General features: G+C 45.9%; 1 protein-coding gene and 1 long non-coding RNA gene across 3 annotated transcripts in view; one reads left to right on the top strand and one right to left on the bottom strand.

Annotated features, from left to right (window-relative positions):
• Positions 1–1,002: 1,002 nt before the first annotated feature.
• Positions 1,003–18,643, top strand: part of Ppef2 (protein phosphatase with EF-hand domain 2) — a 34,058-nt gene continuing 16,417 nt past the window's right edge. Inside the window, 10 exon segments of one of the 2 annotated variants that reach the window (NM_001107210.2) lie at positions 1,003–1,254; positions 8,268–8,389; positions 10,386–10,513; positions 10,626–10,683; positions 11,678–11,853; positions 13,217–13,331; positions 14,240–14,286; positions 15,744–15,910; positions 16,432–16,468; positions 16,551–16,700. In NM_001107210.2, the coding sequence (NP_001100680.1) occupies positions 8,335–8,389; positions 10,386–10,513; positions 10,626–10,683; positions 11,678–11,853; positions 13,217–13,331; positions 14,240–14,286; positions 15,744–15,910; positions 16,432–16,468; positions 16,551–16,700 (933 nt within the window). In that variant the 5' untranslated portion in view covers positions 1,003–1,254; positions 8,268–8,334. 2 annotated transcript variants of the gene reach the window in all.
• On the bottom strand, positions 13,461–18,041 carry LOC120096576 (uncharacterized). Its single transcript, XR_015637313.1, has 3 exons — positions 17,962–18,041; positions 15,449–15,613; positions 13,461–13,816 (listed from the first exon to the last, which is right to left on the bottom strand). It is a non-coding gene; the product is annotated as an uncharacterized LOC120096576 (long non-coding RNA).

Raw genomic sequence — 18,643 nt, forward strand, 5'->3', positions numbered from 1 at the left:
CATTGGCTGCTTTGTGGGTTCTCTTTTTCTTCCACCCTTCAGCCCCCCTAAAGACTGAATAGGGGAGGAAAAAGGATAGAGGGGAAAGGGTGACGTTATCCTTAGACTACTTCCTGCGGATTAGGGGTGTCAAGTTCCTTCCGGCAAGTTTGATCTTTGCTGTCAGGATATTTAATTTCTTTTTCTTGTTTCTACTTAACAAACCACCATCAACAGCGATCAACCAACAACCTTTCTATCCAGGCTCTAGCATTTATGTACCCTCTAAAAAGTCCCCAGAATTCCAAACATCACACAGTCGCAGAAAATACCTGTCTCTGCTAGAGCAGGAGGCAAATCATAGTCAGCTGCTTCAAAGCAGCCCTATATCCCCACATCTGGGATTAAAACGACATTTCTGTGGTTTTTGTTTTTTTTTTAAAACAAAAAACAAAAAATACAAAGTTCTCACCACAAGATGTTGTCAGGAAAAGTAAAAAGTTTGCAAGACATTGAGCGTTGTGGTCTACCTGCTCAGCCTGAAACTGCGAGCTTCTGTTTTTAAGTATAGTTTATTATTTTATATTTCCTACTGGATGTAGGAAAGGGAACTGGGTATAGATGTCTTTGCAAATATTCATGGGAGAATTAATTACCTATTTAATACACTCAAGCTCCTTAGGTTCACTGAAGAATGAATCTGGAGATGTAGATTAACAATTACCTCAGCTACATCCCGTGGGGATTCTGTCCGTGGGAAAGGCAGGATATTTCAATCGAGTTTTGCAAACAGAAGAAGCCTCTGTGTGGGCTGCGGGAAGCACCCTTTGTGGAGCATCTCGAACAGCTGGTAACTGGTCTCTCTGGGGTCAGCACTCTGTGTTTCTGGGTTAAGGAGCTCAAGCTTGGAGAATGTACGTCCTAATCCGGAATGGTAAGAAGATTTAGAACTGGGTGTGGGTGTGTGTTGGGGGGGAGTCCTCCATCCCCAGGAGACGTGCCATCCTCTGCAGACTTGTCTCCAGTCCCCAGGACTCATTCGACCCAGGCTGCTGTCCTGAGCTTGAAGGTGGATACTGTGAATGTCACATGGCATTTGAAATGCATAGCCAGGGTAGTCCGTGTCCTCCCACCCTCTGAGAAGACATCAGACAAAGGTGGCATCAGATTTGTTAGACCCACAGATCCATAAGGCAGTTCCACCCACCAACCTTGAAGATGGATGGGTTAGGTGCCTGCCTCCTCGGGCTTCAGAGTCAGCAAAGCGCCTAGAAGGTAAGTCCAGATCTCCAGCCTATGGGACAGAAACAGATGAGACCATGAAGTTAACCAATGAATTTAATGTGGGAGGGAAAAGGCTCATTATAGACAACTGAGATAGAAAGATAGAAACACTGCTTCCCCCCATCTCCCAGAGCATCCTCAAGAGTTCTCTGGGCCCTAGGGGCCTCCATCCAGGCAAAACCAAGATGTGTGGCCTCCATGAATGAAAGTCAGTATAAGCACAGTTGGATATTAAGTCCGTTTCTAACATAAATATTAGGCACAGGAGTTAATACAGAGAGGTGCTTTGGGGAAACAGGGAGATACTCCCACGCATGGCTGTGGCCTTGTGGATGAGAGTCAAACTTAAGTGTCTTTACAGGGGGTTTATATAGGATTTTAGTAGTTTTCATTAGACCTCTCTAAGGGCTGCTAAGAATATCCCCCCCAGGAGACAGACAGACAGAGACACACACACACACACACACACACACACACACACACACACACACACACACACTTATTAAAAATATTTTAGGTTTATTTCTTTTATTTTACATATATAAATGTTTGTGCATGCCTCGTGTCCATGAAGGTCAGTAAAGGGTGTTGGGTCCCCTGAAACTGGGGTTTATAAGTGGTTGCAAACCACTGTGGGGGTGCTGGGAATCCAGTGCCCTGATCCACTAAAATAGCAACAAGTGCTCTTAACCACTGCAGTCTCTCCAGCCCCCAACACACACGTGCCTGTACACACATACGCACCACACATTTTTCAACTACTCTCCCAACACTGCCCAAAGAATATTGTAACAAGACTAAGTTGGAGAAATTTTCTTAGTAAAGAAAGGTGGGTTTGTAAGAGACACTGATCAGGGAGTGTTCAAGGTTATAGGTTGCTTTGGTTTTACATAAGCAGTTTATTCACTCTTGATCTCTGTAGGAATTCATGTATCATTTCGGCCTAAGTAAGTATAGCTTCTCTGTTGCCTCCAACACCTTGTGTAGGAGGTCTGTGAAGGCTGCAACTTCACCAAAGATGCTAGCAGTTTCCTGATCCCATCAGCAGGACAGGCAAGCCAGGCCCCAGGACACAGGCCATTTTCTTGTCACCTGCCCTGCGCTTACTTTTGCATGTCACTGTCATTCTCTGTCTTTCCTGCTTCTGTTTGGTTTGAAGATGAAGGTCCATCAGAGAACGCCTCTGTTGGAGTGGCTATGCTCATGTTTTCTGGATTTCAAGTCCTGATAACCAACTTTCCCTCCACTCACTAGGCTCAGTCAGCGAGCAGAGAAACAGATTAAAAAGAATGTTGTAAGGCCTGACTGACTTGACTTGTCAAGTTCTAGAGAGTCAAGGAACCTCCCTCACAGAGTGGCATAATGTGGAAATCACCGTGACTTACAAAGACAGGTCACAGCAAACCTTGGGCGTGGCAGCTCTCGGTCACCATGAGAGGACCCAGTTCAGTTGTGTGAGGCTCTCTCAACCTCATTTCCCAGGAGTGTGGTGTGTATGTGGTGTGTGTGTGTGTGTGTGTGTGTGTGTGTGTGTGTGTGTGCGTGTGTGTGTGGTATGCATGTGGTGTGGTGGCGTTGTAAAAATATAAAAAATAAAAGAGTATCTTTTATCCCCACTAGGTCTATACTACAGTGCCCCACAATATCTGCTAGATATCTTAATTCTCAGTCAGCAAAGCCTCTCACCTGCTCTGCTCCATCCCATATCACACTGCCAAAGGCCTCTCTCTGAGCCTGGCAGCAATCTCTCTACCTATCTAGTTCCCAAGGCAGGTTTCCATCCCAGAAACACACATCCCAACTCCACGTCGGCCCAGTGTCTCTAACCACCGCACACTTTCTTACACTTAAATCGATACATAAAAGAACTCACATCACAATAACCTTTGGCCCAATTGATAAGATATAATTGCCCACATAAACATACAAAGCCCTGTACACATCCATCCCTTAAGAACATTCAGAACAGGGGTTGGGGATTTAGCTCAGCGGTAGAGCGCTTGCCTAGGAAGCGCAAGGCCCTGGGTTTGGTCCCCAGCTCCAAAAAAAAAAAAAAAAAGAACATTCATAACAACCTGTAAAGGTACAGCATAGAATCTTAACGTCACCTGCCATATTGTCCTGCCACAGCTTCTCTCTCTGTCCCTCCTGTCTCTTCCTCCTTCCGTTCCAGTCTCCTCTTCCTTCAAATTTTTCTCCTGCCCATCCTTCCTTCTTGTCCAATGACAGGCCTCCTTCTATCCTGTACCTGCCCTCACCTATATTTTACAAATTAAATGCGGAGAAGGCTCTGGTGAAGTCACCTGAGTCCTGAGTAAGTGACTAGGCAGCCATCCTTGGGGCAGTGGAACTAGCATCAAAATACAGATAACTCCAGGGCAAACCACAAAAGTGTGGTATGTATGTGGTGTATGTGTGTGTGGTATGCGTGTGTGTGTGTGTGTGTGTATGTGTGTGTGTGTGTGATGTGTGGTGAGTGTGTAATATTGTTTGTGGTGTATGTGTGTGCATGTGGTATGCGTGTGGTATGCGTGTGGTATGCGTGTGGTATGTGTGTGTGTTGTGTGTTGTGTGTGAGGTGTATGTGTGGTGTATGTGTGATATTGTTTGTGGTATATGTGTGTGAGGTGTGTGTGGTGTGTGTATGCTGTGTTTGTGTGTATGTGTGTGTGGTGTGGTGTATGTATGTGTGTGTGTTTGTGTGTATGTGTGTATGTGCTGTGTGTGCTGTGTTTGTATGTAGGTATGTGTGTGTATGTGTGTGTGTGCTGTGTGTGTGCTATGTGTGCTGTGTGTGTGTATGTGTGTGTATGTATGTGTGTGTGTATGTGCTGTGTGCTGTGTGTGTGTGTGCTGTGTTTGTGTATATGTGTGTGGTGGTGTGTGTGTGTGTGTGCTGTGTTTGTGTGTGTGTATGTGTGTGTATGTATGTGTGTGTATGTGCTGTGTGCTATGTGTGTGTGCTGTGTTTGTGTATATGTGTGTGTTGTGGTGTGTGTGTGTGGTAGTGTGTTTGTGTGTGTGTGTATGTGTGTGTATGTATGTGTGTGTATGTGCTGTGTGCTGTGTGTGTGTGTGCTGTGTTTGTGTATATGTGTGTGTGGTGGTGTGTGTGTGTGTGTGTGCTGTGTTTGTGTGTGTGTATGTGTGTGTATGTATGTGTGTGTATGTGCTGTGTGCTATGTGTGTGTGCTGTGTTTGTGTATATGTGTGTGTTGTGGTGTGTGTGTGTGTGGTAGTGTGTTTGTGTGTGTGTGTATGTGTGTGTATGTATGTGTGTGTATGTGCTGTGTGCTGTGTGTGTGTGTGCTGTGTTTGTGTATATGTGTGTGTGGTGGTGTGTGTGTGTGTGCTGTGTTTGTGTGTGTGTGTGTATGTGTGTGTGTATGTATGTGTGTGTATGTGCTGTGTGCTATGTGTGTGTGCTGTGTTTGTGTATATGTGTGTTGTGGTGTGTGTGTGTGTGTGTGTGGTAGTGTGTTTGTGTGTGTGTGTATATATATATGTGTGCTCATGCACTTGTGGTGGAAGCTCTGGGTTGGTATCATTTGTTTTCTAATCTTTCCACTCATTCTCAACTTTATGTTTTTGAGGCAGATTCTCTTGAACCCAGCACTTCCTGCCTCACTAGATGCACCCAGGAACCCCACCATCTGCCTGTCTCCACTATCAGGAAGCACCGAACACGCCTGGCCTTTACACGGGTGCTGGTGATCTACTCCCACCCCTGGCTTTCCCCTCGAGTTCTGGAGATCCACGCTTAGGCCCCTCACACCTTGGTAGCAAGCACTTTACCCTCACAGCCATCTCCCCAGCCTGCAGTTTTTACTCTTAAGTTGTTTTTCTTGAAAATTGTTTTATTTTTCCTTTCTGCCTGTATTTTTCAGTGACTTCTAGAACACTCTGCTAGTCTAGATGACTTCACTTTCTCTTGAGTAACCATATGTAATACCTAATTTAATTATAGTTCCTTTCTTATTTTTCTTCCCAGGTAAAATTTTAGAGATATACCATGTATTGATCTCAGTAATAAAGGGTTATTTTTAAGAAAAAAAACCTCTAAGTTAAAAATTAAAATCTTCCCACTCGGGGTTGGGGATTTAGCTCAGTGGTAGAGCGTCTGCCTAGCAAGCGCAAGGCCCTGGGTTCGGTCCCCAGCTCCGAAAAAAAAAGAAAAAAAAAATCTTCCCACTCAATTAGCAACCAGGCTCAATTCTGCTTAGCTTTTGCAGTTAGATCCAACCAGGCTCATTTAAGGTGGCCTTGATATAGGTAAAACCCAAGTCTCAAACTGTGAGGTAGCACATGCTGGTAATCCCAGCACTCAGCGGTGGAGGAAGGAGGAATGTATTGTGGGTTAGCCTGGGATACAAATCAAGACCCCATCCAGAAACAAAGAAGGGAGATGCGGGTGGGGCAGGGGGAAGAGGGAGGGGGAGTTAGCAGCTGGAGAGAGCAGAGCTATCTCAGACTCATTTTATCAGTTCAAGAGCTGGTGTACAGTACGGTCTTCACATGCTTGGGCTGTCTTATGCGGATGACAGCACACTGGGAACACAGGCGTTTTGTGTACCTTGGGGACCTTTTCAGAGCATTGCACACGAGCTTGCCTTGTTCTTTGTCATGTTGCATAGGATGGCACTGTTTTTATTATGCCATAATATATTTGGTTGATTCTATATGGAAACCACCTAAAGCACTTTTCATTTTGTGGGGAGAGATGTTTTATTACATTTTTTTTTTTTCTGAGTCAGGCCTCCACTATATAGGACAGGCTAGCCTCAAACTTGTGGTCTTCCTGAGGGCTGGGATTGCAGGCATACACTACCATGCCCTGCTCTAAAATTTTGAGGTTGTCATTTAAGAAAACCCAGTCTGTGCTTTTCATGACCATGGTAAACTTCACTCACCCGATGATATCCCTGTAATGGAGTTACCGTAGCCTATGCACAACACAGGAGAGACCATGGAGCTCCAAGTAGGGATGCAGGCCCCTCTGTAGCTGTAATGATAGCTGGGACCCCTTCCATGTGCTATATGGACACACATCCATGGTGACACGATTAGTTACAATAAGATGTACCACCTGACAGAAGACACCATTGTTTTCACTCCTGTTTATTGACCCGTGAGAGCAATTACTCCTCATTCTGGAGCAGGGCTGTTTATTGATCTTTATTGGCTTTTATAATAGAGTAAGTTATTTAAGATCATCCTCTTCCAGCATCCTTTGGAGTTTACTCATTCATAGGCAATAACTTGCTGGAGCACAAGAGAGAATTTAATCGATTATAATCCTGGAGCATCAGTGATCAGTATCTGTCTTGTTGGTTCACGCTTCAGTGACATGGTATGATGCCTTGAAAGTAAAAGTTAAACTCCCCAGGGGAACAAAGGGGACCAACTGAGAGGGGAGGGGACTGCAGAGACTGCTCAGTGTGCAGTGTGTGCTTTGGGAAAGTGCCCTTATGCTGCATACTGTTGTGCTCAAAAAATAAACACAGGGAAATCTAGCCAACCCCACAGTGTTTCCTGGAGACAGATCTGGAGTCCTGTAGCTTGTATAAAAATGCATATGGCTCAAGTTTATTCAGTTAGTATGTATTGAGTCCCTGCCCTGGGCCAAGCATTGGTATTAAACCCTAGGGATGAGTTGTTACACAGTCTAGCTCTGAAGGAGCCCAGTGTGATGGTAGAGAGGTAAAATATCAAGCGAAAGTGCAGGCTGGGGTTTTGCCCAAGGATGACTACTCCATATGGGGTGCATCATGCGCTTGCATGTGTGGCACCTGGGTCCAATCCCTAGACACACACACACACACACACACACACACACACAGAGACAAACACATGTTCATGCATGCAAACATGAAGAATGCATACACACACAAACACTCATACGTGTGAGTGCATGTGTACTTGCTCTCTGTCTGTCTGTCTCTCTCACACACACACATGCACACGCACATGCATGCAAACATGAAGAATGCATGCATACATACATGCATCACACATGTACACACATGCACACACATGTACACACACATGAACACACACATGCACATACTGACATTTGAAAGACAGGGAGAAACAAGCCCAAGAGAGCCCAGAAAGGTGGGAACAAACACAACATGGGACAGCATCTGAGACCCCAAGGCACAGAACTGTAATTCAGGTGGGATCTGCAAAGACAGTGGCTTTGTTGTTCTGGCAAGGTACTAACTGAAAAGGTGAAATTACTGGAGGCATCAGCATGAAATATTTGGGTCAATAATGAGGATGAAAACTGTATTTCTGGGAGCATTCAAAGTCAGACGTGGGCGGCACAGACCTGTAATCCCGGCTATTTCGGAGACTGACACAAGAGGGTCACAAGTTTGAGGCCAGCCTGGGGTAGTTAGCATTTTGAAAATGATCATGAAAAGAGGTTGAGGATGCAGCTCAGTTGGCAGAGCGCCAGACTAGCATGCACAAGGCCCCGAGTTTGATGCCAGCACCCCATAAACAGGCATCAGTGGTGCATGCCTATCTGCCAGCACTCAGATAGCAGAGATAGGGCAGTCAAAGGTTCAAGGTTATCCTCAGTTACACAGTGAGTTTGAGGTTAGCCTGAATTCATGCGATTCTCTCTCAAAACAAAGTAAAAAGGACCCGTGGATGTGGTTCAGCAGTAGAGCACTTGTCTAATATATCCCAGGCCTCAATTTTAATCCCAGTGTCATAAAACAAATAGTATCTAAGAAGAGACCATGCCATCTGCTTTTATGAGAAGTCTGCAGTGGTTTGATAGCAGCTTAAGGATGGCGGAGATTATGAAAAGCAGCTTTGAAGCCACAAAAGGCTGCTTCTAGTCCACTCAGAGGAACAAACAGTGGAGCATCAATTCCGGAGGAAGAAGGCACAACAGGCCACGGGAATTCTCCGGGGATAAAGAGAGAGGAGGGGGATGAGCTCATGGGGCTCCACCTGAACTTCCCGCTGACAACACCCCTTCCTTTTGTCAGCAAACCCCTCCCTTCCCTCGGATCCGGATCCACTGTCTGTCCCGCAGGAGCTCTCTGCCTCTCAACCATGGGAAGCAGCTCGTCCACCCAGCACCACTTTGCGTTTCAGAATGCGGAGAAAGGTATGTGGCTTTTCTGGTACCCAAAGCCCTTGCTGTGTAGGGCGGAAACCCTTAGGATGGAAGGGTTTCCATTTCATTTGCTCTCAAGCGGCCGCTTAGAACTGGGCTGCTCCTTGGCGGTGACTACCACAGCGCTCAGCACACCGGCTGAGCTGATGGAGTTAAGATGGTCCCAGCAGTCGCTCTTGTCTCCGGGTTTATCCAGTCTGCACACAAGCGGATAAAATGATGTTGGACAAAGAGAAAAGTGAAAAATGCTGTGTAGAGGGTCCATCGTGTGCCGGGGTCAGCAGGGAGGAAGAACTAACCCCTGGTCATGGAGCCGAGTGGTATAGACCTTCTTTAATGCCTCATAGTGTGGCGACCCACAACCATAACATTATTTCGTTGCTACTTCCTAGCTTTAGTTTTGCTACTGTATGGACTGTAATGTAAATATCTGTGTTTTCTGATGGCCCTAGGCTATGCCCGTGAAAGGGTCTTTTGACCCTCAGAGGGTTTGGGACTCATAGGTCTGAAGAGAACGAGGTGGAGAATTGAAGGAGTGGAACCGTGGAGACTGGCCGAAGCCAAGCCTTACAGGATTTTGTTTAGTTTGGGGTCCCCCCCCCTTTTTTTAAGACTTACTTATTTACTGTATCTGCATGGGTACAGAAGAGGGCATCGGATCCCAGTGTGGATGACTGTGAGCCACCCTGTGGTTGCTGAGACTTGAACTCAGCAAGCTGTGTTTGAGCAGCCAGTACTCTTAACCACTGAGCAGTCTCCCCAGGCCCCTCCAATGGGGTCCTTTTAAAGCAGAGACTCGCTGGGGATCTCTGGCTACCAGCAGCTTGCTATGGACCGAGCTGGTCTCAAACCTGACACACCTCTCTTACCTCTGCCTCTCAGGTGCTGGCACTATGGGCATGTACCACTACATCCAGCCTCCTGTAGGATTCTAAACTTTATTCCAAAGGCATGAAAGGATGAAAGAATTCAAAATAAGGAATTCTATAACAATATTTTTATTTCTTTGGAACACCCTTCTTTCTTGCATAGATGTGACCAAATTTCTTACAGGACAAATTTATTAGTATTAGTATTACTATTATTGTTATTGTTATTATTATCATCATTATTGACAGGGTCTCACCATATGGCCCTGGCTGTCCTGGAACTCACTGTGTAGATTAGGCTGTCCTTGAACTCAGAGATATATGCTTACCTTTGCCTTCCAAGTACTGGTATTAACACAGTCCTCAACGTAATTCTTAAAATGAGAATGTTGTCTACATTAGGGTTCATTCCTCTTGCGTGTGATGAAACACCATGGCCGAAGAATACTGGGAGGCAGGGGTTGTTCAGCTTACACTTCCATATCACAGTCATCATCAAAGGAAGTCAGGACAGGAACTCAAGCAGGGCAGGAACCCGGAGGCAGGAATTGATGCAGAAGCCATGAAGAAACACAGCTTACTGGCTTGCCCCTCATGGCTGGCTCAGCCTGCTCTTATAGAAGCCAGAACCAGCCCAGGGATGACCCCACCCACAGTGGGCTGGGCCCTCACTATTAATTACTAATTAAGAAAAACCCCTACAGGCTTGTCTACAGCTAGATCTTTATAGAGGCATTTTCTCAATTGAGGCTCCTTTCTCTCTGATGACTCTAGCTTGTGTCGAGTTGACATAAAACTAGCCAGGACATTAACATATACAAGACTGGGGTGCAGGAAACACTCATCACTTGTTGTGTGACATAAGGAGAGTGCCTGTTCTCCACTGAGTCTAATTCCTTGTCCAGATGAAGAATCTGAGGTAGAAGCGGATTTGTTGAAGCCACATAGTTTGGCAGGACAGTTCAGAGGTACCCAATCTCTTGGTATTCATTTTGTTGTCACATTGTGGAAACGTCACACACACACACACACACACACACACACACACACACACACACACACACGCCCCTCGTGTTTCCAGCCCCATCTCACAGGCTTATATCTTCATCTGTTCTCAGCCTTCAAGGCAGCAGCCCTGATCCAGAGATGGTACCGACGCTACATGGCCCGCCTGGAGATGAGGCGGCGATGTACCTGGAACATCTTCCAGTCTATAGAGTATGCTGGACAGCAAGATCAGGTCAAGGTATGTGGTGATGACCACAGGGAGGGGGAACTGCCTGCTGGCCCTGGCAGATTGCCTGGTGTTTGAAGGTGCAGCGGGTGGGCCCACTCCTGGATTCTCTTTCCTTCCACAGCTCCATGAATTCTTCAGCTACCTTGTGGACCACTTCACTCCCAGCAGTCACCACGAGAGTGAGTATGAGTTGCGATGCTATGCTGTCCTAGCTTAATACTACAGTGTCGGCGTGGCAGGTTTACCGCGGGAGTGTAACTGGGAATCTGCGGAGAGTTTAAGATTGAGTCGCAAGGCTGGCACATGAATGGCTGAGTAAACTTTTAGCCAGGGCTCTCCTGTAAACGGCCCTGGAGACAAAGAGTTCACACGCAAGGAATTGGTTTACTAAGAAACACTGAAGGTAGAAGGAAGTGGAGAGAAATGAAAGGGGTGGAGAGATATGAGGGAAATAGGATAATAGATTGCTAGCCAGCAACTCCGGAGGCCTGAGAAATGGAAAGGACGGTGGTTGACTCCGTAGCCTTTCTGGTTCTGCTACCCATGATCCTCTGCGGTCCAGGAGGGCCTTTAGAGCCTGGCGGCTGGAGGAGGCTGCAGTGCTGGAGATGGTCCGAGCCTCTGCTGTGCCCACTGAACAAGATGAATGGCCTAGAATCCTTTCCTCGTTGGTTTTTCCCTGCTCTTCCTCTGCCTTAACAGGCCTCTGCACTTCGGAACTTCCTCTGACCGATCTTTTGATTTTTTTTTTAAATATTTATTTTAAATCACGTGTAAAAGTGTGTATGCACATGTGGATGCCCGTGTCTGAGGAGACCAGGAGAGGGCATCAGATCCCCTGGAACTGGAGTTAGAGGGCATTGTGAGATGCCAGATGTGGGCGCTCGGAATCAAACTCAATCTTCTGGAAAAGCAGCAAGCACTCCTAAAAGCAGAGACATTATCTCTCCATCTCCTGTTTCTGGTGTTTTGTCTTTAAAGTAAATATAGACCAACTCATGATTGTACAGACACAAACATAACCTTCCTCCTGTACCCCCTACTCATTGGACTTCAGTTTCTCTATCAAATCCTGGGTTGGAGCCGGTGTCCGACTGGCAGAGTCCCACAGCATTAAGGTCCCTCAAGTCTGTTCTTAAGCTGGCCTGCCTTTGTCCTGTGTGTCTGAACTAGGAGATTTCCTGAACCGAATGTTCACTGAGGAGAGATTCACCCAGGATGTGGAGACAGAGGAGGGCGGCGATTTTGAATCCATAGAGGTGCCCGACAGCTACACGGGGCCACGCCTCTCCTTCCCCCTTCTTCCTGACCATGCCACTGCCTTGGTGGAAGCTTTCAGGCTGAGACAAGTAAGCTTAAGTGGGAACGTGGGTCCCTACCAACTTGTATTTATTAGGAAAGGCAGACCAAACAGCCCGGAAATGTAGCCAGTCTCCCATGGTGCAGCAGCCAGCTTCTAGGAGCGTATCCTTTGTAGTTTTGTTCGTTCAACCTGCAGGCAGCTCATGAAGAAGGCTGGGAGGCTCCCACTGATCTGGGCACGGAGGATTCAGCTGCCCTCTTGCAGCTGACATGTTAGTGGTGTAGGAAGTAATAAACTAAAAGGGTCAGTGTGCAGTAGCGCAGAAAGTGGGAGAGCTACAGAAGAGAGGGCAGGAGAGGAGGCAGTCTTACCGAGTCTTGGAAGGAGAGGTCTGAGCAAAGGTCAGGGTGCTGAGAGATACATCTGAGTTATCTGGGAACAGAGTGTTCGAGATAGAAAAGCGAGTGCAAAGGCACTGAGGCACGAACTCCGTGGACTGTCCAGGAACCTCAGAAAGGCCGCTGTGATTAGCAAGGAAGAATGCAGGGGATAAGTAAGAGGTGCTGGGGCAGAAACACGGGGATGAGACTCTGGCTTGCTCTTTTTTTTTCTTTTTTTCTTTTCTCTTTTCTTTTTTTCGGAGCTGGGGACCGAACCCAGGGCCTTGGGCTTCCTAGGCAAGCGCTCTACCACTGAGCTAAATCCCCAACCCCTGGCTTCCTCTTTAAAATCGTCACTGTGCTCAGACCCTACTGGTGCACACCTTTAATCTCAGTGTTTGAGAAGCTGAGGCAGGCAGCTCTCTCCGAGTTCAAGGTTAGCTAAGTCTAGATAGTGAGTCCCAGGACAGTCAGGGGTTCATAATGAGAACCTGTCTGGACGAATAATAAAATTATAGTGCTTGCTGAGTTGGGGGCGAGGGTGCAAGAGAATCAGGGAAACCTGTCAGTAGACAATGGTCCAAGCAAAACACTGTCTTGGCTTGAAACGCCCCAATGGCCAGTGCAGGGCTGATGAGAAGTTGTTCAGTTCTGTGAGGTACATAGATCATGGTCCTTCCACTCTCTGACAAGGTGAAAGCAGTGTGGGGGTTGGGATGCTGTTTCTCAGTAACAGCAGGATTAGTCCACACCATCAATGTATGTGCAGAAATTCATATATTGCTACTATTGCCATCATGCACTGCTTCCTAAGGGCAAAGAAAAAATTTATAGACTAGACAGGAAAGAGGAGGTGCAGCTCAAAGAGGAGGGAAGAAAAGTCAAAGTGAGAATAGAGTTGCATGAAGGCATGGAGAGGGTCTACAGTATACTGGGTTCCCTTTGGGGGTCTGGAATGACTGGATGTTTGTCAGCAGAAGTGGGGCCACCCGTGTTATTTTATTGCGCCCCAACCCTTCCTCCCAGTAGCAGCTCCATGCTCGCTACGTCTTGAATCTTTTGTATGAGACCAGAAGACACCTGGCCCAGCTGCCCAACATCAACCGAGTCTCTACCTGCTACAGCGAGGAGGTCACAGTGTGTGGTGAGTGCTGGTGGGAGCCACCTTCCCTGGGTAGACACAAATGGGAAAACCCTGCCTCAGGCGGGGTCGGGAGAAGGAGCTGAGCCTGAGGAAGACATGCTGGTCACATTGTCTCCCTTTCAGCAAACTGTTTCCGTATTTGTCACATTTATTTAAAGGAGACATGACTCAGAGAAGCAAGTTCATATTCCACATTGAGAACAGAATTACCACAACAGTCAACAACAACACAAAGGAACCCCAACTCTTTGACATTTCATTTCTTGGGACCTAAGCAAATTTCAAGGCTTACAGAGTTTTTATTTCCATCCACACACATGCCTGTCACATAGAGAACCATAGTGGCCAACCTTCTCCGTTTGCTCAGTGGAGAGAAGCCCACTCCCCAGCCTTGGGAGATGCCAGGAAGGGGTATGAACTGGTCCAACCGATGTGCCTTGTTCACCCGGCAAGCATCTGAAACTTAGAAGTCATCGTTTCCACTCCTGAAAAGGAGAATTCTTGTTAGATTTTGTAACTTCTTTTGAACAGTCTCCCAACACTAGTGGACAAGTGAGTGATAACTTCTCACTTAAGAGAGGTGAACTCCCCAGCTCTGGTCCCATCATTGTCCTGTATTATACTGCCTGGCCTTTGTTTGCTGCAGTAACAATGTAGCTAACTGACTGTTTGGGATCATCATAAACACAAAACAGTGTTTTCATCTATGGGAGGTGAGATAAAAGTGATTCTCTGAAGCGCAAGGCCCTGGGTTCTGTCCCCAGCTCTGAAAAAAAGAAAAAAGAAAAAAAAGTGATTCTCTGTAAACTAGTAACTGCTGCTTTCTAACCTCATTCCATTCTTCCAGGCACAGAATTCTTCTTGTTAAAGTATGGGTCAGTATGAACTAATATTCTTTTCTCTGTTAGGAGATCTACATGGCCAGTTGGATGACTTAATATTTATATTTTACAAGGTATGAACATCCAATTTGTTACTTTCTTGCTCTGAGGCTCAATTTAAAAGTTCAGATATAAGATATACCCTCCATTACACAATTTCTTTTTTTTTTTTTTTTTTGGTTCTTTTTTTCGGAGCTGGGGACCGAACCCAGGGCCTTGCGCTTCCTAGGTAAGCGCTCTACCACTGAGCTAAATCCCCAGCCCCCATTACACAATTTCTAACCGTTGGTAGAACTCACAAAAAAGATTTATTTTTATCTTATATTTTTGTTTTGTTTTCCTGCATGAATTTTTGTATGCCACGTGCATGCAGTGCATGGAAGCCTGAAGAGGGCGAGGGATCCCCTAGAACTAGAGTTAACAGATGGTTATAAGCCTCCGTGTGGGTGTTGGGATCAAACCTGTGTCGGCTGCGAAACTGTGTCGGCTGCGAAACTGTGTGGGCTGCGAGAGAGCAGCCAGTGCTTTTAACCACTGAGCCATCTCCGCAGCCCCAGTTGCTTGGGTTTCTATACCTGTGTCTCCACGACAGCACGTGACCTAGAATCAGCTCTGCTTTCTATCCTGGTTTATTTTTGTAAAGTTTAGGCAAATCCGAAGGTTAGCGTGATAAGCAGTAGGAACCATTATTTAGTGATTGATTTTCTATGTTTTCCAAATAAAGAAGATTATCATGGAGGCATCCAAACTTCGTTTTTTATATCCGTATTAGCTTTAAGCAGAACACATAACAAAGTATGTATACAATATTTTAGTAGTACAATATAACTTTGTGTGTATACTGTATTTCCAAATTCATATATATATATACACACACATATGTATATACATATATAAATATTCTCCTTTTAAAAAAGTTTTTTTTTGGGGGGGGTTGGGGATTTAGCTCAGTGGTAGAGCGCTTGCCTAGCAAGCACAAGGCCCTGGGTTCGGTTCCCAGCTCAAAAAAAAAAAAGTTTTTTTTTTTTAAAAACACAATAAGGTCGCATGTAGAGAAGAATGGCCTCCTTCTAACTCACTGTGTAGCCAGACTGGCTTTGAACTCCTAATCCTTCCTGTTTCCATCTTCCAAGGGCTGGGTTTACAGATGTGTGCTATCAGGCCCAGCCTGGTCTTACCTTATCAAATCCCCATGTGGCAGTCGTTATGACTATTATTGTTATTGTCGTTACGAACCTGGAACTTAAAAGTGGCTTCCATGCCACAAGCCCAGCACCCTTTGGTTCACACCACATGGCTGTGTGCATCAACTGCCGATTTGATGAGCATCTCCCAACTTGAGCGTCTTCGGGAAGGACATACAGGACAATGGAATGCATTTTCCCTTTTTGCTGATATTTCCTATGTAGAGGAAGCCACAGGTCACAGGATTGGCTATGGCTCCGACCTAGCAGTCAGGTGTCTCCTGCTTTTAACCTAATGTTCTCTCCCCTCCCCCACTGCCTCTTTGTGGACTCTCGTCGGTCTGAAGAACGGTCTACCGTCACCAGAGAGAGCATACGTGTTCAACGGTGACTTCGTGGATCGAGGCAAGGACTCTGTAGAGGTCCTGATGGTTCTGTTTGCCTTCATGTTGGTGTACCCCAAAGAGTTTCATCTTAACAGAGGAAACCATGAGGACCATCTAGTGAACTTACGGTACAAGCCCAGACACGCCGGATGCTGGGTGCTTCCTCTAGTGTCCCTTGCTTTAGTTGTCTTTCAAACACAGTTTTCCTAGAGCTAGGGTTGCTCAGTGGCAGAGTACGTATCTAGCACACACAAGGGCCTGGCTGGGTTCAAGTATAAGTAAAAATATAAGTTTTCTAATTTCTGAAGGAGCACACAGTATATAATACTTTTAAAGATTTTTTTAAATTCCATGTTATTTTACTATCGTAATAAGAACATTACATTTTTACTTATTAATATTTTTATCTTGTAAACAATAAGGATTTGCACAGAGAAAGTAGCAATTCTAGGTAAACAGAAAGGAGAGAATTTGAATGCCCCCTCATTTCTTTACCCAGAAATGAAATTGTAAACTTCTTGATTCTTTCTATCTCTTTTCTGCATATTCTAAGGGCACAAAGCTAGAATAAGCATTTTTATGAAATGTGACCGCTCCGTGACCTCTGTCACTAAACGCATCTTCCTGTGTGCTTTGCCTCTGTGTCCAGATACGGCTTCACCAAGGAAGTGATGCATAAATACAAGGTGAGCCCCTTCCAAAATCCGGCGCTCCCTCCCATCAGACAGTTCAGTGAAGCTGAGTATCTTGTCGGTATCGTTTATTTAGATACATGGGAAGAAAATCCTAAGGACGCTTCAAGATGTCTTCTGCTGGCTTCCACTGGCCACTCTGGTTGATGAGAAAGTCCTTGTTCTTCATGGCGGGGTCTCAGACAAGACGGACCTGGAACTTCTGGCTAAACTAGATAGGCACAAGGTACTGATTCATGAGCTAATACGAATCTCACCTTCTGTCTAGTTTCACTGTGAAATAGAAGTCACGGTGCACACTGACTGGTGAGAATTGGGGGAAAGGACTGAGGGTTCCCAGCTGGCCTAAGGGAGCAAGTGTGCTGTAATCCATTAGCAATGTCTGCCACGGACACACAAGAGGCGGTTGGCTACTAGTGCTGCATTTTTGCTATCCTTTATCTAGATAATTGTCATCACTGCGCCTTAGCACCATTTCCCAAAGAGCCCCTACTTCCCAAATAATTCATATGTGAATTGTCTTTATCTAAATTCAACCCTTGTGTGTTCTGCTTTCTTGCTATGTGCAAAGTCAATACTAAGGAGATGTGAAAATGATCCAGAGACCATGTCTGTGTGCTGCTGGCAGAGGTGTTGGAGAGTGAGACATGGAATGGAGTATAGCCCATGAAAAATAACTTTCTATTGTTGTTGGAAATAGAGACCTGGCAAACCAAGGCTTCCTTTTATATTAGACTCTTGACTTTTCACGGTAGCCCCATGCATCTCCCCTCCAACTGTCCCATGTGGCTACCTCTGCTAAAACGTTCTCTATGGCTCTTTCCTGAAGCTTCAACGACACGGAACATGTTACTACAAGCCAAGCTGCCCCAGTGCTGAGTGACCCCCAATGACTATGAATGCACCCAACGGCAGTTTTAGAATCAGGACCAGCTTTGAGGCTTGCAGTTTTCAGTTACCAGGTGACATGGCAACTCAGTGCTGTGACATTATTGAGGGGATCGCCTAGGCTATCACCTCCAAGCCTCAATCTGTACTGCCAAGAAAGGGTGCTACTGTACCCAGGTTCTGCACACTAGGGAGGAAGAGGAAAGGAATGGTGTTCTTGTCCCTTCCAAACAATGCAGGACTCCATGAGTCTCCACTTTCGCCCACCTCTTCAGACTGTGATTACATTTGAAGGGAGGCTGGAAATGAGGCGTATGTGTTTGGCCATCCTATGAGAAAGAATTGGAAGACAGTGTTTGCCACAAACGTATTCCAATTGGAAGTGTTACCTGGGTTGGGAAAGCCTGGCCTGAGTAGTGAGAGAGAAAGGGATAAAAATCCTGTTTCTGTGGCTTAGAGTTTGTGACCTCAGACAATCTAATATGGCTTTAGACTTAACTTGTACAGTGGGGATATGAATAAACTCTATTATCCGCACTGGGAAGATTAAATGTGAATATGTCAAATGTGTTACCCATGCCTTATGCAATCACACTCACATTTGGCTGAGATGACACAGAGGTGCAAAGGGCTACGTTTAACGCTCATGTCTTCCTGGTGTGAATGAGTTTCTATAGCAACATCACAGAGTCGTAGGAACTTGGAATTCTCTGCCACCAGGCTCATGATCCAAGGTGGCTGCTTGAGTTCCAGGCCTCAGGACCACATTCCAGCCAATCAAAAAGGATAGAAGAAAGCTACATTCTTTTCTTTTATGGACATCTTTTCCAATCTAGTTGGCAAGAATTTGTTCAAATGGTTACAATTACCTGAAAGTTTGCAAACACAGTCTGTATCCCTAGGAGAATGCTCATTACTAAGGACTAGAGACATACACACACACACACACACACACACACACACACACACCACAGAGTGAGAGAGAGAGAGAGAGAGACAGACAGACAGACAGACAGACAGACACAGAGAGTCAGAGAGACAGGAAGACAGGGATAGATTAGGGTGGCAACCCCGAGTTAGCTTATAATGCTGGCTTCCCAAATTTCTGTACACACTCTTCCCCTGACACACAGAACCAAGCTCAGGGCACAGGGCTGCACCGGCTCACTCAGTGCTTACCCTACCCCAGAGTCCAAGGTTTCCGTACTCAGGTTCCACCTATCAGGGTTGGGTGTGGCTTCCTGTGATTTCAGTGGCCAGGGACAAGTTACACATCCCTGT

The sequence above is a fragment of the Rattus norvegicus genome, chromosome 14, assembly GCF_021556685.1.
Source record: "Rattus norvegicus strain SHRSP/BbbUtx chromosome 14, alternate assembly SHRSP_T2T, whole genome shotgun sequence".
NCBI lineage: Eukaryota > Metazoa > Chordata > Mammalia > Rodentia > Muridae > Rattus > Rattus norvegicus.